The following is a 21,643-nucleotide window of genomic DNA, read 5'->3' as shown; positions in this document are numbered from 1 at the left end:
CTGACAATGAGCCTTAGGCTGTGTCTACATAGCTCAGATAATGTGGACTCGTTTCTCATCTACTGCAGGGAGTCCAGACAATGTACAGACCAATTCACAGCAGAAGCATTGCATCCAACAGTTAATGTGGCTCAAGAGGAAATTAGATTCATTCCACAGTGTCCAGAAAGCTGCATAGTGACTGTAGAGTGATTCTACCTAGCCATTTAAACTGAATCAGTATGTGAATTAAAGAGAACTGGTTTGCTGTGGAGTGCCTACACAAGCACCCCAGGAATCAGTTCAAGGATGGCCATAAATATCCACTGATTGATCAAACCCAGGAACTTTTTTTTGGTTTCTTGTCCAGGAAGATGCACTGATGGACATGCTATTGAAAGCAGTGGTTGCCCCAGTGTGCCTTTAGCCAGCCTGGCAATCTGGATGACCAAAGGGCTCTGAAGACACTCCCAGACTGCATCAGGATAGCTCTGCAATGGTTTCTCAAATTACGACTATCAGTTCCTGTTGTGCAGCACTTTGAGTCCCCCCCCCCCCCCCGGGGTGAAAAATGTGGTATATAAATACAATAAATACATAATAAATACATTTCTTAAAGACACTTGTATTTGGATTTGTGCTTTAACTATAGAATGTAGGGATTAATTCTTGCTACCAAGAATTCAGAAGAAAGAGTGGACAGTGAGTTGTAAACAAAGCCAGACAGGTTACTGGAAGCACCTAGTAGCCAATAATCTGGAGTGGTAAGTAAACTCTTTCTATTGCCAAGGTATCACAAGAAGTTTACAAAGGTGAAACTGAGGCTGCACTTATAGAAGGTGAGGTCACTACATCAGTCAAGCTGCTTAAACTATTCCCTTGCCTGGGCACTAGTAATGCTCAGCATCGCCTGTAATTTAAAGCCCTCCAGCTGAGCAAAATAACATTCTTACTCATTGCCATAAATGTCCAGTGTTAGCATTTTCTTTTCACTCATTCAGAAAAACATGTGTGCTTCAACATTTCATAGATGAAATAGGGCTATGTGTGACTGAGCAAGATCAAAATGTGGTCAAAATGGCAAAATTCAGTAATTAAAAAGAACACACAAGCTAGGAGTATCTGCAGCAGTTTGCTTTTGCCTGGGTGTACAGGAAAAGGCAAGAGTCTGCCCCCTTTTCTCCTCTCATTCCCTCCTGAGTTATTTATTTATTTACAACATTTATACCCCACTCTTCTCACCTGAGGGGACTCAGGGCGGCTTACAAAAATTGTTAATTGAGTGCAAACTACTCTAGGAAATACATTTAATTTGAATGGTGATAAAGGACGTGGACCTTTAGAACAGTGGTTCCCCACCTTTGGTCATCCAGTTGTTTTGCACTTTAGTTCCCAGAATTCCTGACAGTTAGTCAAGCTGTCTGAGGTTCTGGAATTGAATTCCCTAACATCTGGAGGATCAAACATTGGGAACCGTTTCTCTAGAGCAGTGTTTCTCAAACTCTGCTCCTCCAGATATCTTAGACTTCAGCTCCCAGACATCCCTGTCAGTTTACCAGCTGTTAGGAATTGTGGGAGCTGAAGTACAAAATATCTGGAGGAACACAGTTTGAGAAACTGCTCTAGAGCACCAGAATAACGTAACTATCTATTGTAAGGATGGGAATCATGTGGCTTTCCAGGTGTGTGAAACAACTCCCAACACAACTGTTTTTCCTCACTTACCACCTAAACAAATCTCTTTGCAAACAATAATTCTTCCCTTTTGCCCACTCTCACCTGTTTCATTCTTACCAGTTTTATAAGTCAGTATCTCAGTACACATCCACACACATGCACATGCACAGTGTAGTCTTTCTGCTTTACTGAAAACAGGAGTGGTAGGTTGAGATTTTTTTACTGTGACTTTTAGCCATTGAAAATGCTTGTTAGAATCCCCCATAAAACCCTTATCTCCATCTAGTTACTGTAGCTAATGATTAAAAATGTTTTCAGTGATAAAATATAGTGAACCCTATTCTCTCCATGTCACAGGTTACTAGTTTTAAAAACTAATCTAACACACTGTTGTCACCTGCATACATTTTGCTATTTCCTTGTAGAGATGCCAACAGGTAGTAATCGAGCACCTTCTAGCTCACTTTGCTCTGAACATAAATTTGTTATGATTCAACAATTATGGATGTGAAACTATTATTTCCCCTCTGTTGCTGTGTGTATTTGTTCACATGGTTGAATTTTGATTGAGCCATGTCCTTGAGTTGACCATAAATACTTTTTATGAACACTTTCAGAGAAGCATAAAGTGGCTAAATGAACCTGTTCAGTTCATGTATGGTGCAAACCTAGTTGAAAAACAAGCATATAGAGAGAAAGGAATGTGAAAAAGTTCATGTGAAAAGCTATCATTCTGCAGGTGCTCACATTGTTTTGGCCATAGCTTGAAAAGGAGGGAGCCATCAGTGGCTATGTTCTCAGCCAAAAACATTTTTTTGCTGATGGCATTAAAAAGTTGGTACGATGCAGTGAAAAATTCATCACAAAGGAAGGTCACTATGTAGAAAAGCAATGTAATTTGTTTTTGAAATTTTTAATAGAGTTTTTTTTTAAGTATGGAACATTTTGAAGAACCCTCATATATAAAATGGTTTCACTATAAATGATTCTTGGAAGAAGATAGTAGGAACAGTGGAAGATCGCATTACAGGTGAGTCAATTCCATCACGAAAGTCATGGCCCTGAGTTTGCAAGAGCTGAGCAGAGTTATTGATAGGTCTCATTCATAGGGTCGCCATATTTCATATTTAGTGGTTTCTCATTCATTATTTTCAAGTGAATTTGGTAAATAACAACAATAACTTTCTTAGAAATCAAGGAATAATTTAGGAATCCAAATACAGGCAGTCCCGACTTATGAACATCCAAATTACGGTACATACGACTCCTAGTTATGAATGTGAGAAGTGGCAGTACAACATGGGCATGGGAACAAGCATGCCAACTAGCCTTTTACAATATTTGAAAATAATTCAGAATTTATATACCCAGGTATAAATAAATAACATGTTATGACAAATATCTGTTCAACTTGCATTTAAAGTAAAACGCCATGCAATTTTTTGTTGTTGTTTTGGTTAGTATGGCGTGGGGTTTGAGTCACTGTGAGAATTTTACTGCAGTCTGTATCCTCATCAGAAAGATTTAATCTCACTTCCTGACCCTGGGACAACAGGAAGTGAGAGAAAATCTGCTCCTAGGAAGGGAAATTCGTTCCTGTAAGAGTTATCATGTAGGAAAGGTACATCAGCTGAAGCTTTAACACCAATCCCTGTTTTCACAACAAGCCAAAATTTTCAAAATCCAATTGACATAGGGACATAAAGTGAGGTGAAATTTTCTGAACAAGGGCATAGACAGCAAAACAAACATTACAGTGGTGTGTTTCCCTTTCCCTATGCTATCCAAATGGGAAAAATGGCTGGAGTTACACTTAAAAATGTACCTTTTCTGATTTACATACAGATTCAACTTAAGAACAAACTTACAGAACATATCTTGCTCGTAACCCAGGGGCTGTCTATAGTGTGGATTTGGTTTTTGAAACAGAACTGTCAATAATAGGGATACCACAGTGAGGTCATCACAAAGGTTGGCATTGTTCCTATGGTTTATTTTGTTGTTGGGATGGAGAGAAATAAAAAAATGGATCAGTCTTACAAGTGACAGGGAACTGTGACCAATACTTCACATTAATTCTGCGAATTAGATCTTAAGTGGAAATTAACAACTGCCCTTATTGTTCTTACATGTCTTCAAATTAACCCTGACTTAAGAACTCATCACATGGAGGTCCTTGATTCGGAAGACAGTGGGGGAATCCGTAAGGCAGTGGGGCAAATTGTGGAGCAGCAGGGCAAATCCATTGCCCAGAACCCTGCATCACCTGCTTGCCCATCACACGCCGGAAAGCATAAAATAATAAAAACCAAGCAGCAAAGTCACTGGAATATCCAACTGGATCACAGGCCAAGGCAAGGCTGGAACTTGAAACAAGATACACGGCTGCAGGAATACACAGGAATGCGGAGCAAAGATCTTTATTGAATAAGCAATGTTACCACCTCTAGCTGTGGCAGGGAAAGCAAACCATTTTAAGGGAAATCCAAGGTCTTTCTCCCATGAGAAAATAGCTCATTAGATTGCTTCAAAAGCAAACATCTGCTTCTTCGCAAAGATTCTCCTTTCGTCCTCTGGTGAGTTATTGCTGTCTTCCTGTCAAACTCATTATCCCCCTCCAGAGTCTCTGCTCTCACATCCAAACTAGAATTTACATCTGGCACCTGGAGATCTGACCTTGACTGCAGTAAGGAATGCGATTCAAAATGCCTGTTTGCAACCATTCTGTCTCTGGTCTCAGAATCCACTGGGACAAACTCTGGCTGCATCTCAGGCTCTGGCTGCATCTCAGGCCCAAACCCAGAGTCTTCTGGCAAAGCAGGTGCAGAGACAATTAACGGCTGAATGGGACCATTCTCAGGCTGGGCTACAACACTTGTAAACATTTTATGGTTTTCTCCATGTTTTCCAAAAGGTATTTTTGGTAGAGACTACCAATAATATTTCCAGCTCTCAAAGAATTTTACCATTGCCAGCATAAGACCCATTCATCTGTGTCACATTTTTCAGAACTGCCCTTACCATGACCGACTGTTGAAGTGATGTGATGAAAGGAGAAAGGCAGGGGAAATGGTGCCATTTGGCTGCCTAGTTGTTACATGCTTAATAACTTCCTAGAGAAGGAAATATTTCTCCACCCTTCCTCCATGTGCTTTCAAGTTTTTATTTCTATTTGGTCTACAAAAAGCACTGTGGTATAAAGGAGTGCTTGAAAATCTGGGATATTTTTAATAACTTTTTTCTTTCCAGAATCTCTGCCGAACAATCAGCAATATAGGTGGGCTTTTAATATGTCCAGTCCATGCATGCTACTAAACAAGTTTAGATGAGTCCAGAAGAAAAAATCAGATCCAGAAGGTAGGGCATAGATTCTTTGCTTTGGATCCGTGTCATTTTCCGTTTTCTGCTTTTGGTCTGTCTTTTTAAAAAGTTTTATTTTTATCTTCCAATGCAAAAATGTGAAGTGAAAATTAACCACAACACTCCAGATAGCAACAAAGGAACACAGAAAAACATGCCCTAATCTAAGAAATGTGGATTGTAAATACCTTTAATTTGGCTCCTACTTTTATAGTCTGATGTGCTGCTACAACATTACTGTGTTTTTGTATGTTCATACTGCAAACTCAGTTTTCAACTAGCTGGATTGCCAAAATTGCACAGTGGATGGCCAAGATACAGGTATCAGTTTGCTTATTAAAAATAAGGTTTATGAAAGTATGAGCAATCTTGCAGAGGAGATAAAGAAAATATAAAGGTGGTGGATAATCTAATAAGGAGTTCAGTAAGTACTGTAAACTCAGTGGTCATTATGCTGGTCAACTTTTGCTTGGGTAAAGAAAAAGGATTGGAGGATCCTGGCATTGAGACTAAATCCAGTCCTCTTGGGATTCAGATTCTCAGATGGTTCAGTTCCTTTCACCTTGATACCACCTTTTAGTGGTTTCTGCACATTTCTTCTCCTCCATTATGTAAGATGGAAAATGTTGCCAGACTCTTTCATCTCATTTCCTACATGATCATAAAACAGTACCTTTCCATTGATTTGCAAGCTCTCTATAAATTGTGATTAGTAAGGGTGTGATCCCCCATGCAAACTTCTGTTCAGTGGCACTTATTTCCCATGCCAGTAAAGTAATGCTCAATATCCTGCAAGGAAGACTCCAGCAATACATGAAACGGGAGTTGCCAGATGTCCAAGCTGGGTTTAGAAAAGGCAGAGGAACGAGAGACCAAATTGTCAATATCCGCTGGATAATGGAGGAAGCTAGGGAGTTTCAGAAAAACATCTATTTCAGCTTTATTGACTATTCTAAAGCCTTCGGCTGTGTGGATCATAATAAATTGTGGCATGTTCTTGGTGGTGTGGGGATACCAAGTCACCTTGTCTGTCTCCTGAGACCAAGTAGCCACAGTAAGAACAGACCACAGAACAACAGACTGGTTCAAGATTAGGAAAGGAGTACGGCAGGGCTGTATACTTTCACCCTACCTATTCAACCTGTACACAGAACACATCATGTGACATGCAGGGCTTGATGAATCCAAGGCTGGAGTTAAAATTGCTGGAAGAAACATTAACAACCTTAGATATGCAGATGATACCACTCTGATGGCTGAAAGTGAGGAGGAGCTGAGAAGCCTTATCACCAAGGTGAGAGAAGAAAGTGCAAAAGCTGGGTTGCAGTTAAACATCAAGAAAACCAAGATTATGGCAACCAGACTGATTGATAACTGGCAAATAGAGGGAGAAAGCATGGAGGCAGTGAAAGGCTTTATATTTCCAAGCGTGAAGATCACTGCAGATGCAAACTGCAGCCTGGAAATCAAAAGACGTTTACTTATTGGGAGGAGAGCAATGGCCAACCTCGATAAAATAGTGAAGAGCAGAGACATCACACTGGCAACGAAAGTCCGCATAGTGAAAGCAATGGTATTCCCATAGTAACCTATGGATGTGAGAGCTGGACCATAAGGAGCGAAGGAAGATAGATGCTTTTGAACTTTGGTGCTGGAGGAAAATCCTGAGAGTGCCTTGGACCGCAAGAAGATCCAACCAGTCCATCCTCCAGGAAATAATGCATGGCTGCTCACTGGAGGGAAGAATATTAGAGGAAAAGATGAAGTATTTTGGCCACATCATGAAAAGGCAGGAAAGCTTGTAAAAGATCATGATGCTGGGGAATATGGAAGGAAAAAGGAAGAGAGGCCGACCAAGGGCGAGATGGATGGACGGTATCCTTGAAGTGACTGGCTTGACCTTGAAGGCAGCGGCGGCAGACAGGGAGCTATGGCGTGGACTGGTCCATGAGGTCATGAAGAGTTGGAAACAGCTGAACGAATAAAGAAGAAGAAGGGTGTAATCAGATTTCCCTCTGAAAAATTTCCTGGAATTTCAGAGTACAGGTTAAGTATCTCTTATCCAGAATTACAAGATACAAATACTTCAGAATTAGCCACATGAGTAATTGAGATAGTGACACTTCTTCTCTTATGATTCAATGTACACAAACTTTGTTTTATGCACAAAATTATTTAAAATCTTGTATAAAAATGCATTCAGGCTCTGTGTATGATGTGTATATGAGACATATCCATGTGTTTCTGGTCCCATTCATTTTGGATAAAGGATACTCTCCCTGTATTTATATGACTTCTGTTTACATTTTTTTTAAAAAAAAATATCATAATATATGCATCTCTTTTTGCTTATGCCAAGCTGATTTACATGTACATGTATCTGTCAAGTGACAATTTTGTAGAAGCAATTTAGAATGGGCTTTGTTTTTTTTTCATGCGAGCAATAACTATTTGGTGATTTTATGGTGTCATTTTGATTTAGGAAAACCCATAAAAATCTCTACTATTTAAGCAAGCTGAAGGTGCTATATTCTCTCCCTTCTTCATGATTTATCATTTATATTAACACCACTAGTGGCAAATAGAAGAACAATGTGGTTTTTAAAGACACTATTAAGATAAATGTTCAGGGGAGGTAATCTATGAAAAAGAATAACAGATCTGATACCATAGAACAGCCAGTAAAAACATTTGTCCCTTCTATATTGCAAAATGTAATCCAATATTTGACTTTCCATGAATTTTGTTTAATAGTTTCTTTTAATGCTTTTGTACTACAGGCTAGCAAATACACTCAAATGACTAGGAACAAATCATTTCAGGGCTCATCCAAATGGCCAGTAAATGTTGGGGATATACTGACAGCTTGTAGTGTAACTTAAAGGCCCATGGATTCACCCCACATTGTAGCAAATCTGTGGGTTCCCAGCAGGGGGCATGGAGAACCCATTTTTACACCCTGCATTGTATGAATTGGCTTATCCCTCATCCCATGGGGAAAGCCATCACCACCTGGCTTCCCCCCATTGCTAGTAAGGCACCACAGGAAGGCTCCCGTGTTGCTGCTGCAGTGGGGTGCACCACTTCCTCTCCTTTTTCGGCATAGAGCCCAGCGAAAAGTGCCTGTGCGTCGTATAATGCGCTCTGTGCTGAAAGTAGAGGGAAGCAGCTTACGACGGGCAAACCGGCCCATATGAAGAGGTAATTAGTGCTACCACTAAACTACATTTCAACTGGTACTTTCTCCCATTTGAGATGTATTAAACTATTGCATGAGTATGATTTCCTCCATTCCCCTGTCATCACTTCCATGAACTAGACACTTCCCCACATCCCCCATGCTTCTTCCCTGTATCATGGCTAAGCTGTGAAATGTGGAGATTTCCCACATTATACAGTAGGTGTAACTGCAAAGGATGGAAGAAGTCTGGGAGGAGGGTTTACAGCAAGAAAAAGCTCTCCTGGTGCATCTCTCTGAACAACAGTGGCCATTTGGATTGGGAGCAAGGTTAAACCCAGTGCTATATATCTCACTGTGCAGCCTGTGGGAAAACGGCAAACTAGAAGGTATGAGATACCTCCTTGTCCAACATCTAAGAAAGTAACTAAATTATTCCAGTATATGTTATCAGGAGGATTCTGGCTTATTAAAAGTGTAGCTGAATAGTAATGAACCCACAAACACCTGACAAGGTATGTTTCAAACTTTATTTGAGAATATTAAACAAATATACAAAACAAGGCAAGCAACATTTTAAAATACATTAATGCTGTATAAATTCCATAACATGACTAGTGTTGTTAGTAGATAAAACAACTTTTTTGCTTTGGATTAAACTTTGGATTAAAGTCCAATTGTTCCTCCAAAATAGGCTAGAACCATTGAATAAATGGAACATACGTTTGTTCCCTTGCCATTGATTCAATGGGTTTACTCTGGTCCTTGTTGGCTCTGTTGTAACCCCATATTTAGACTTTCCTTTAATTTGGAAATATGTGAGTGTAGAGAGAGAAAAACACACTCTGTGGCAGAATATATTCTTACAATTAAACCCATTGACATGCCTTGATCCTCCCTGCCTTGCACGGCAGATGAGGAAGGAACAAGCACATTGATTCCTGGAGCCTTTTGTTTTCTTTTTGCAGGAGGCAAGCTCTTAACTCATTGTTGTAGCAGGTCTCTGCTTTCTATTTTGCTTCTACCAAATACAATATCCAAGAAAGTCCAGCATAGGGATTTTAATATTTCATTCCCACAAAAGAAAAGAAACCATTCATTCAATATTCTCCTGACTATGATAGGATATTCAAAAACTGCAATTGGTAAAAAAAAAAAAAACTCATTTCAGAGCTTCACTGTTTTCTTGCCTGTCTACAGCCATGTAGAAGCCACCTTCCCCCCCCCTCCCCAAATTATCATCTAGCAAAACTCTGATGGTTGGTTGGTACATCTCTTGTCATAATCTCTGGGACTTCAATAGGACTCCAGGAGGTACTGAGGGATTCCAGGACTGTCGTGGGCTTTGCAAAAGAACATAACCAACTGATCCTCAACTGCTCCTTGCTCTAATCTGGCAATTACCTGACTGTTCTGTAGGTAGGCAAGAAAATTCTGAGTCTTGGGGAAGAGATGAAGGAACAGATTTCAAGAACTATACAGGGATTTGGTGGGGGAAACAAAGAAAGGGCTTCTTGTCAGGGCCAGGCTGTTGAACATGATTCACATTAGCATGGTTTTGTGACATTGCCCCCCCCCCCCCATTTTGAAATATTTTTCTATCATTTCTCCAGAACAATACTATATACTTCCCCTTTGTCCTTTGTGTCCTTTCTCACTTTGTCCTTTCTCATTTTGGTTCTTTACATTTAAGTCGAGTACATAAAATAACTTTGGTCCAGGGCAGACAATTGATATTTCCAACCCAAATAGATTCATTAACTCAATGAGAATTTGGTAAACGAACACTTAGGTAAGTTCTCTTAATTCAATATGTCTACTCTAGTTGGGACCAAACTGGATAAAGGCCTTTTTCTCACAGATGGGTATGAATATCTCTTGGGCATATTGGAAATTCTAGGGTGTTCAGTACAGATTGCTGTTTAATCCTAAAGTACAAAACCTTATTAAACTGAAGCCACTCATTGCTTCCTACAATTTTCCAAATATTTCACTACTTCAGTCTCTACAATTTTTATGCATAAAATAAATGTTTTTAGATCTAGGTGTGAAATATTGGTAAATAAATGCCTTCCACACACACAAATATAAAATTTCATAATCAGTTATTTAATCCTACTTATATATCTAAACTATGTCAAATAAATATCTGGAGAATTTGCTTAATATATTAGTCTCCATATCTTGATGGCATTTGAACATTGTCTGCTATGGAGCCTGCCATGCTGAAGACTGTTAAAAGACAGAGAAAGACTGTAAGTCCATGGTGGAGTGTTGGCTTTACAAGAAAAATGGCCCAGGTTCAATTGTTGACAGATCCATGTAGAATTGGGAAAGATGCCAGTTAGACAACAGTAGTCAATCAACAGAAGTGGGCCAATAGTCTCAGTCTGTATCTTCCTTCTAGGAGACATCATCTCAGCTATGATAGCATATTTGCATGCCTCCAGGTTGCCTGTCAACTTATGGCAACCATGTGCATTTCATGGGGTTTTCTTTGGCAAGGAATACTCAAAGGGGGTGGAATTTGCCAGTTCCTCTAGAATATAGCTGACAGCACCTGGTATTCATTGGTGGTCTTCATCCAAGTCCTAAATAAGGCTTACCAGGCTTAGCTTTCAAGATCAGATGGGATCTCGTTCCTTCAATGTATTTAGGCCCTATGATAACATATAATTCCACAATTATATGTTATTAGTTATGCCTAGTATAAAGAAGAGGTGAAAGACATGCAATCTATATGCATATTTGGCTCCTAGACTATTATTAACGTCCTCCTATTTGTTTTTACCTTCCATAAAGTACAGAGACAATCTGGACTGCAAAACAAAAGTACTCTATGGTATGGGTGGATGCTCTGGCATTCTCTTGCACTGCACATAGAAAGTTATTGCACTTACTGCTAAATTTTAGCATAAAGTGAGGCAGCAATGTGGCCCTTAGTGGGATGAGGGAATCCAATGTGGGCTCCCAACCCAGAAAACTCTCTCCTATGATAATAGGATGGATATTTTCTACCTCACAGCTGGTCAAATATATTTTTGCTCCCTTTCCATTTTCAGGGCAGTGAAACCATGCAGATTACTGTCCAAACTTTGTTATAGTTTGGAATAGATGATAAATCAAACATTGCTTTGTTGCAACAACATTGTTCTGCGTTCTCTCTCTCTCTGGTCTTCCTTTCTGTATTGCTCCTCTAGTTTTTGCTTTTCAGAGCCTGAACTATATAAGGTAAAATCTGCACTTCTTCTGATCAGCTCAAACTGGCTAAAATCTGCAACGTATTTTCCATTCTGAGAGAGAGAAATTACAGGCATAAATTCAAAACCCCAGAAGATCTCTTCTGGAATATATGATGTTCGGCTCTGACAAACTGCACTCGTTGACTCCACTGTGGCATTCAAAAGGACAACAAGCTCAAAATCTTTTTCTTTCAGGCTTTGGGGAGTAAGATCGCTTAAAGGGCTATTCTCATCCAATATATGATAAAAAGTCAGAGGTAAAATCAAGAAAGGGCTTTCTGAGGAAGAGTCAACATGGAATCGGACACTGGCTTGGTTTAGTAGAATCCTTTCTCCTTCTTTGGTTTCATAGGTCTGAAGAAGTTTTCCAGTCAGCTGGCACTGAATCAGAAGACTCTTTCTCATATTTGCCACTCGAATCACAAGGCAAAGATGGTCATTGTGTTTGGTTACAACAGCACAATGACTGAACTTTATGGTCTCCGCCCTTTTCTTGGGTCTAGCAATTTTGGCCAGGAAGGTCCCAGTGATGAAGATTTCAATTAATGTTGTGACAACCAACTGGGTCACTAGTAGGACAATGGCATGAGGGCACTCCTCAGTGATGTATCGGAAGCCATAACCAATGGTCGTCTGGGACTCCAAAGAGAAGAGAAATGCCCCAGTTAGTGAGTCAACTTTCATGACACAGGGCAACTTGTTCCCCTCCAGATCTCCATGAAGAAAAGCAATGCCATAATAAATGACTCCAAAAAGGAACCAGGTCATTATGAATGTTGCAGCAAACAAAGTAAGTTTATATCTCCATTTCATGTCAATGACAGTGGTCCACAGATCCTGGAGGTAAAGCAGGTAAATGCCATCTACTTTGTCAATCCGCACATTACTGTGACCACTTTTGGACATCACACGAGGTTTGCGTTTCTTAATCTTGGCAGTGATGCCCCCATTAACTAGTGGGGCTTGGGACATATTTATGTGTGTTGCTTCCATAGCGGATGCCTCAGGCCTAGAGAGAGAGAGAGAGAGAGAGAGAGAGAGAGAAACATGTTGGATGGTTATTTTAAAACAACACAGATATGATAACAGGTTTATATTTATCCTCCAGTTGTATAGGCAGAAAGCTGCTACATTTGAAAGCTGTCAGCTCAAACATGCTATTTCTTTCATGAGCTGAAGGGAACTGAATTATTTCCCTGATTTCCAAGTCAATATATACAATTCATCTCAAAGTTTGAAGAATATTTTTACCGAATGCCTACATGGAATGTAAATAGTTCTTATACTTATAACACAAGGGAAGAACTCCATCTTTAACAAACACTGGTTACCAACCATGGAATAATGAGATAATGCACAGAAACTGAGTTAAATAGAGTCATTTTATTTGGCCTGTATCATATATAAGTTAATTTGATCTGAAACGAACAAGAGGGAGAGTAATCTGTTATGGGTCCACCAGAGACCAGGTGTCTACAATAACTACCTCCCTTGGGTAAAATACTTTGGATCTCCTACCTGGACAATGCAATAAGTGGGATATTCCACAGCTGGCCATTTATTGAAAGGTAAACTCCAAGTATTCCCACGAAGTCTCAGGACCTCATAAGTGAGATCAAAACCATATGTTTGCCTCAAACGTAGACTACTCTTCAGATACCAGAACCTGTGGATACCTTTCCAGAATTGTACTCTTCACCAAAAGAAGTGCCAGGATACACTATCACCTTAAATCCTGCCCCCCCCCCATACACACACACATTTTACAGACACAATTCTCAGCCAATTGTCAAAGTCCCTCAGAATCAATATAGAGTGGGCAAAAATCCATGGTTAAAGAAATGAAAATTCTACCTGATTTCAAAGTGACCAGAAAACTGCACTGAGAATAGGAGGGTTGTCACAATCCAATAGGAGGGTTGTCACAATGCAACATCCTCATCACATGCTGCATTCTGGCAACCAGCATCACTTAAGGTTTCTGATCATGGATGCCATCAAAATCACTCTTTCCCACAGAGGTTATTACCATGCTGGTTCAGATACATAAACTGAAACTGATTCAGACACATGAGGAAATGACCTTTCATTATCTTTAATCTATATATAAGTCCTTCAGTTATTTATCTTCTAAGAATGTTAGCACAAATTATCTTTGAAACACAGATCTGAACTGTGATTTTTACAAGTAAATACTTTCTTGAGCATGTAGTTGGGTTAGAGGAGAAAGAAAAGCAAGCATGCTCAGGAGTATGTAGGAAAAGATTCATGATAGAAATCTTTGCACCTGAAAACTCTGCAAGGCTGCCTACACCATGACTCTCTCCAGCTTCAGAAAGTCAGTGGAGAAACGAAGGTCATTCACAACTTCAGCTTTCTAGCACTCTGGCCCTGCCCTCTGCAAACAGAGAAGGCACTAGATCACAAGCTTCTTCAGGTTTGTTTACTGTGATCTCCGCATGGTCCAGATGAAGATTAAGTGTGTCTACATTCAAGACTGAAGAAAGCACACAAAGAGCAGGATGAATTTGTCATTGCCAGCTTGATGCAACAAAAAAGACAGTTTCCAGGACCAGACAGTGGGTTACGTCGTGCAAGACCATACTGCATTAGCAGGAGTTTCCAATAACAAAACTTCCTGCTCTTTAAAAAAAAGACTGTGAAACTTACATCCTTTGTATTCTGGCACTTTGTGCTGCTAGAACTGTTTTGTTCTATTGTTTGGCTTCAAGAGAAGGCCTTAATAAGTGGTTCATTTTTATGAATCACATGGAAAGAAGATAATTTCCCCTTGTAACTGCTTAAAAGAAAAATTCTGGAAACCAAAGGCATAGTTCTAGTAGGTATGTGTGGCCTGGCTGAGATAGTAATGTAAATTCACTAATGAAACTTTCCTGTTTGTCAGAAGAATATTTATGTTTATACTCATGACTGAATCATTATTGGCAGATTGTTGGTAAATCAATATTAATTTTTGTTTCCTCAGGCTTATACTACAAAGCTCAAAATAATAGAGATTTCTATAAAAATATCTTTGTGTGAGTGTAAAATCAACATACATGTACATGCTCAATGTAGCCTGTCAATATAATAAACAGGAAAAAAATCCTGGTGCTGTGAACAAGCATAGTAAAGAAGGCAAGAGGGATATTCCATGAGAAAATACTGTACAATCACACTGAGAGCTGAGACACAGGAAAAAGGAAACTCATGTTAAGGAATGACATAAAACTGCAAGGAAAGCAAGTGTGAAAGAAAGCTATTAGAAAAGGAATCTCTAGAACAGTGAATCTGAAGGACTGTTATATCTTCCAGAATTTCACAGCAGAAAAGCAGGAGTCATGTGGCTTACCAATATCAAAGTGGAGACAATATAGCCAAAACATATTAATGAGGAAGAACGCACATGCTATCAGAAGCCTTTGCTTGAGTCTACTGGGGAGGGAAAGATTCTGCCCCCTCCTCACCTCTACCATGTGCTGATTTAACTGCATGAAAAAGCAATTTGCAGCCATGTGAATTTGCACTTTGAATTCACTCAGCCACAAGTGAAGTAAGCTGAGAGTAAAGTGAGAAAATGGGAGGAGAGAGAAGCTAGGACATTTTAAAAGCAACTAAAGTGGGATGAGAGAGAATTAATTGGGACTGACACTGCCAAATCAAGACAGTTGGCGAGCATGATCTTCTTATCCATTTTCAGTAATAAAAATACACTTAATTTTTATATATTTAAAATAGAAAACATTTGTTAAGTTTAATGGCTAAATCTCTCCATTCCAGCAATCTCTAGAGATGTTGAACTATAGGTGTTATCAAAGATACACATACACAGAGCCACCGGCAGGTATGACTTTTGTCAAGGATACCATCTATACTGACCATTTAATGCAATTTGAAGCTAGATGCATGCCAAACTACATGTCCAGACAACAAATTCCCACCAAAATGTGTGGAAGAAAGCCCTGAATAATATCAGTGCTCTATAGTTTGTGTAATCAACATCTGGGCCTCAAACTGGTTCCAGGATTTCCTAGGTAATTATCTGCACAGCAAAACATTCTTCAATACCGGCTTGAGGCAATATTAAATCACCAGTGTATATGGGTCCATTGTTGCCTGGAGATAATGGGAGTTTCAGACTAACCCATCTGGAAGGCTCCAAATTGTGGGAAACTGTCCTGTATCTGCAGTGCAAATGGAGCTCTTGGATATTTTTTCGCTGAAGTGAACTGTTTATTCAATTAATAAGAATTATCACCCCCCCCCCCCCCCACGCACACACACACACACACACAAAAGAGATTTGGAAATGTAATCATTAAGCAGACAAAAAGAACATGGTTTAAATGTTTAAAGAATCACATGTGGGAGAAATGGAAGGTAAGTACAACAACTGCTTCTCCATACGGAAAAGAACTGGATGAGAAGGGAAGAAGCATCAACACCTGTATTAACACAAGGGACTCTAGAGAGTGTGCTGGCCCTTTTCTGTTTCCTCTGTTTCTTTCTTTGATCTATGGACTCAAATATTTTTTCTTCCTACCTGCAACCACCAAGAATAAGTCATTTCCTCCTTCCTCCAAAAAGTTAGTCTTTTATGTTCCTTTGTCTAGGAAGGCAGAACTGATGAGGCTCCTGCCTCATGATGGCTTATATCCAAAAAGCCAGCTTTAGGGGCTCTTCTACCAAAATATAGGTATCTAACTTCTTTTCTATTCTAGAGGGATTTCTTGAAATAGTATATGCAAGTTTACTTTTTTTCAGTTTTACAAGAGCATTCTGAGTATTTCTCTCCTGTTTTCTACCACAAGGTAGAACTGGCTACAATACACTCTGCTTGATATAAATACCAAATATCCCCACACTGAATTTGTTCAATGAAGATGGGTGAGGATATCATTCAGTCTGTTTTTATGAAGAACATTCCAATCTCTGCCAATTTCCTCATAAATGGAAATTGGTAGAGATTTTGAGCGTTCAAAAGTGTGAAATGTGGGACAAAGCAAAATTAACATTTAATCTATCCCTGCTAGTGAGACAGCAAATCACACTGGAATGAAAATGCTTGAGAAGGCTCTTGCATGTGTTGTGATGGAACAGCTGCCTTAGCCTACTAAAACTCCTGAACCCACAAGGAACTACTGAGACTACCTGCCTATATTCCAGTTTCAAAAAGTTGCCTTTGGGGCTCCAAGACCCAGTACCCGTGCTGGCTGGTAGAATCTGAGGATCTTGTTTAAAATTTCACGTTTCTGGTCTCTGCTATATTCCCATTCAGTCCAAAGTAACAATTCTCCATTCTCACTACCATCACTCCCTGCTTCCCAAACACAGCGCAGGAATCGGTAAAGAGAAATCATCCCTGCCCATCCCCACCTGCGTTGCTTACTTTCAACACACGTGATCTTCTCAAGAAGAGGCAGTTGTAGATTACCTCTTTCCATTGGGATCATTTCTTAGTGTTTCCTGAATAATAGGAACTGGTCTAGTCCTCTTCACTTTTCAAAGTTATGGTGGGTAGGAAGAGAAAAAAAGGAATTCTTCTCCCCACAACAGTGCAGCTAACACATGAGTTGGCACATGATGGATCGAGCATCCTCTAACAGTGATAACCAGTGGTGCACCCCTGCATGGTCCCTTTGAGTGAAGGATAGATGAGAAAAGCTATCAATAGGGAAGGAATTTATCTTGCTGTTTCTCCATAAAGAAAAGTACTCCCAAGATTCCTTGGTTGCGCAGTTAGCACATAGCCAGAGCTTTTCTTCCAACCTTAGGAGAAGTCACCTCACAACTACCAGGAGGATTTGAGATGATGGCTGGCTGCTCAGGGGGTGGGACCTCTGTCACCATTTTGAGAAGCTTGAGCAGAATTGCTGAAAACTTGGATTTGGCTGTGGACTCTCCCAGAAGATGTAGCTATGGCATACTCTCCAAAAAGATTCACAGACAAAAAGACATCTTAGCCATTTATGTGTCTAAGCAACACAGCAATGTGGTCCAGGTGGCAAAAATGGTTTCTGAGGAAGAACACACAAGCTAAGAGAAGTTGCAGCAGTTTGCTTTCATTTGAGCTTACTGGTACAAGTCACTTTTGAACTTTGAACTTAATTTGTAGTAATTGAAGTAAGCTCAAAGAAGGAAAGCAGAAAGTGGAAAAGACAAACTGGAACATTTTAGAAGCAGCTGAAGCAGCAGGACAATGGAGGACTGATTGGAGCTTTCCCTGCCAAGTCAGAATACAGGCATAGGCAAACTTTTTTGCCTTGGAGCCACACTGTGGGCCTGGCCAGGAGGGCCAGGCCAGAAGGGAGGGCGGCCAGGCACATGCTGGGTGGAATGAGCCTGGGAGGGGGAGGGCCCAAGAGAGGGCGTGGTCAAGAGGGGGCGGTGCAGGGGTTGTCCTCCTGGCATAAGGACAGGGCTGCTCACTAGAAGGAAATGCCGGGAGGAAAACGAGACATGCAGGGACTTCCTCCCCAATACTCCTTCCTTGATCTTCAGGCTGTCCTCTCGGCATTTTGCCAGGAGAAGGGCAAGACAGGCGACGTGTGAGAGCACTCTGCAGGGCTCTCAACTGCTGGGTGCCTTCCTACCCCATTCTTTCTGCATAAGGATGCTGCAGACCACCACATCCTTATGCTGAAAGGACAGAGAAAATGAGGAGGACCTGAGGTGAGCACTCAAGGGGCCGCATCCGCCCCCCAGGGCCTTAGTTTGCCCATTCTTGAGTTAGATGGTATGCTATGAGGGAATATGATGGTTGGTTCTTTCCCTTCAAAATTTGCCTCTACACTGCAGTTTGGCACATTTGAAAAACAAACTTGTTTGAACCAGAATATCACAAAACACTTATGGAACAAAAGAAACACAGCAGCAAAAGAGTAGAAAACAATAAGAAAAATTATACATGTTAAACTGCCCCAACTCCTAGCTTAGCATGTATCATTTTTCTTTTAAAGTTTTAAGGAAGCTGTGTCCCACAAGAGCAAGGGAGCTCCAGTCCTGGGGAGCAACCACCAAGAATTTCTTTCAGCGTTGCTTGCACTGTTCGAACTCAAATCCCAGATCTTATCAGGCATTCTTAAAAGATCTAGCTGGAACAATGAGGAGCCAGTCCCCCTAGGCCTTCAAAAGATCAAATTAAGCAGCATTCTTCTTCTAATTATTTAATGAGGTCTTGTGAATTTCCATGGCAAGGTAACACATTTCCCCCAAATTGCTTCTCAGGTAATATACCCCTAGGCTGTCCCTTAACATGAGTAAAGAACCAAACCCCACCAATTCATCCCTGTATGACCTATAAAGACAACGCCCTCATGCCTCCAGTCCTGCCAGGACCCCAGTGATCTTTGTTTTCTCACTGTTTTCAAGGCAGTGATTCTTTCTCTACTATCAGTGCTTCAAATCTGTGATTTTCTGGGCCCTGTTCTGTGAAATAAGCATTAGAATAGTATCTCACCAGTCCTTGGTGTCTTCCTCTCTCCATTTGTGTTTCTTTATTAGGTAACATGCGCGTATCATTTTAGTCACTTCCTTTCCTATCCTGGAATGGATCCCATCCGATCCTGGCCTTTCTCCCCCTCCACTTCCTGCATTCTGTTTCTTTCATCATCTCTCTTCTCATGTGATCCTGAATTCCTGTTGTTTATATCTTTAGAGCCCACAGAAATTTGTGTAGGATTCTTTGGCTGAAGAAATATTTCCCATCTTTCTCTGCCATCCTTGTCAAATTAGCGAGAGGACTGCCAAGGACTAGCAAGCTGCATTGGGCCATTAGATCCAGAGTTAAATGGTAATGAGGGCAGTGAGTCTGCGCAGTATTACAAATAATGACCATGAAGCAAGCAATAAACATACCCACAAAGTCGACCCTCATCCCCACTTTCTCCCTCCCAACTTGACTGACTTGTGCCTGGAAGCATGAAAGATTGCATTCTTTCCAAACCTCTGCTTTGTTTGTTCCAATGTTCTCTGTTGTAACACTGGATATTCCAGTTCCTCCTATAAACGTGCCCTGTTTTCTTGTCATTGTCACTGTTGTGGTGAGACTCCAGTCTGATTTCTGGGTTGAAATGGAAAATATTACCTTTTGCCAGAGGACATTCTCCTTTTGAAGGAACTCAGTACTCCTTTGATCTTGCACAGACAAATGACTTCTCTGGATCTGCCTATTTTGTATTCCCCCTACTGAGATCATAAAGTCATAGAGTTGGAAGAGACCTCATGGGCCATCCTGTCCAAGTCCCTGCCAAGAAGCAGGAAAATCACATTCAAAGCACTCCCGACTGATGGCCATCCAGCCTCTGCTTAAAAACCTCCAAAGAAGGAGCCAACATTTTTGAAAGAAAGAACAGATATGTGCGGGGTATTCAATGTATATTGAGGATCTAAGGCATAACAGAACAGACAAACTTTGAAGACAGGGTTAAGGCAGACCTCAGAAAATTACTTTCTAGATTACAGGTCCTGAATACTGGGGATACTGAGAATTATCATTAAAAATGGATTCTTCTATGCTTTGAGATAAATCTTGGTAGGAATGATCACTGGAAGAGAAGTAGCTGGGATGCTGTCAAAAAGGTGTGTGAGAGATAAAAGTCACACAGAGAAAGAGAAAAACTATGATGTCATAAATATGTGCTGCTACATATTGTGCTCTTATACCATCTATCAGAGCAAAACAAGTTTGGGAACTCTATTTTGGCAAAATGCTAAAACCACTGTCTAATGTTTTCAACATCTGTGTTGCCACCTGCCACATGAAGTGGTTTCCCAAGATCAGGGACCAATTCAGATATGAGATTTCCACATGAACTAATTCAAAGCTGATTTGTCAATCAGTGTGTCTTGAGTTGTTTACATACCCACTAACTCTCTCAATTTGTCAGGTACACTTCTGAATAATCCCCTGTATTCCTACTTTTTCAATTGCTTTAAAAATAACCCCTTTCACACATACACACCCGCCTTGTCCTCCATTTATTTCAATAGCAAAAAACTGAGTTAAAAGTGTAAAAGTAGTTTGCAGCAGTGGAATTTTTGCCCTTCCCAGTAGGTTGAGGCAAAAGCAAATTGTGGCAGCCTCTCTTAGTTTGTGAGTTCTTCCTCATTAATATATTTTGCATTTTTAACTACACTTTGATGTTGCTACCAAGTTTCAGCCATGAAATGTTGGAGTGTCTATAGTTGTGTTTCTGGATGCCAGTCTTTGAGGTTCAGTTGCTTGTGCCATCTATGGCCCGCTAATGAACTTCAGCAGTTGTTTGTATTGCAGGTAGCTAACATTACTGATTTTATTTATTTCCCCCTTTTTTGCCAAGCAGGGCTCTCAAAATAACAATAAAACACAGATTGTAAACAAAATCATGATTCTATTCATAACATGTTAAAAACCTCCATTAAAACAACAATAAAAGACAATGCCAGCACCCAGCCACTTGGAGGCCTTTCAATAATAAATCAGCCCATGTGCCAATGGCCTGCCTGAATACAAAGGTTTTGATCAAAAGACTGGGTACATGTATTTGGAAACGCTGAATGCCTTTCTCATTAAAAATAGCTGTGCTTCCTCACACCGATATAAATATCTTCTAATGATTCCTTTTCCAGCTTCTAAACATAGCAATTTAAGAGGGTCCCGCTTGGGAATCAAAGAATGTTCCTATAGTTTGAATGACTTGTATTTGGTTCATAGCCAGTTAAGGCTCACATATAGAACAGTATCTTTTACCTAGAGGGGGAGCTTAGGTGCTAAGCTATGCCAACAGATTTATGGGATATAGCCTGTCTTCATAAACTATTTCTTCTTTGAGACAAAACTATTGATTTGAGTGAGAATTACAAGCAGGGAAAGTCTTCAGGATTACCACCATAATCTCTCTTGAAAGGTTTGTGCAGGGCTTTTGTTACTGATTGACTAAACAGGCTTTCTTATGCTTGATGCTTCTTGGTCTGGATTTCCACCCTACCCCCTCGTAGGATCAAATTCAATTTTAAATAAAAATTATAAAGACGTTTACATCTGCAGCTATTCATTTAACAAACATTCTAACAATGCTCTTAGAATAGAGGTTTCTATGAGAAATTCCCCCTACCCTGCTGTGCATTCAGATTTTTTTTTTTTTATGAATGACATTTCCGGAATTACAAATTACTCAAGGCTCTCTCTTGCCAGGATATGGTATCCAACTTCCTTGCATTCAAACAC

At 40.2% G+C, this 21,643-nt stretch overlaps 1 protein-coding gene across 6 annotated transcripts in view; it reads right to left on the bottom strand.

The window, feature by feature from the left end:
* Nucleotides 1-8,710: 8,710 nt before the first annotated feature.
* kcnj15 (potassium inwardly rectifying channel subfamily J member 15) overlaps nucleotides 8,711-21,643 on the bottom strand; it is a 35,276-nt gene continuing 22,343 nt past the window's right edge. For 4 of the 6 annotated variants that reach the window (XM_008107517.3, XM_008107520.3, XM_008107514.3 and 1 more), the window contains one exon: nucleotides 8,711-12,445. In XM_008107517.3, coding sequence (XP_008105724.1) covers nucleotides 11,317-12,429 — 1,113 coding nt within the window. In that variant the 5' untranslated portion in view covers nucleotides 12,430-12,445 and the 3' untranslated portion in view covers nucleotides 8,711-11,316. Of the gene's footprint in view, nucleotides 12,446-12,954; nucleotides 13,360-18,895; nucleotides 20,117-21,643 lie in introns of those variants that run through there. The other 2 variants (XM_008107515.3, XM_062975090.1) reach the window with 2 other exon arrangements.

Source organism: Anolis carolinensis, chromosome 3, assembly GCF_035594765.1.
Source record: "Anolis carolinensis isolate JA03-04 chromosome 3, rAnoCar3.1.pri, whole genome shotgun sequence".
In the NCBI taxonomy this organism is placed as follows: Eukaryota; Metazoa; Chordata; class Lepidosauria; order Squamata; family Dactyloidae; genus Anolis; species Anolis carolinensis.
The sequence above is the reverse complement of the archived record's forward strand: the minus strand, read 5'-3'. Positions and strand labels throughout refer to the sequence as shown.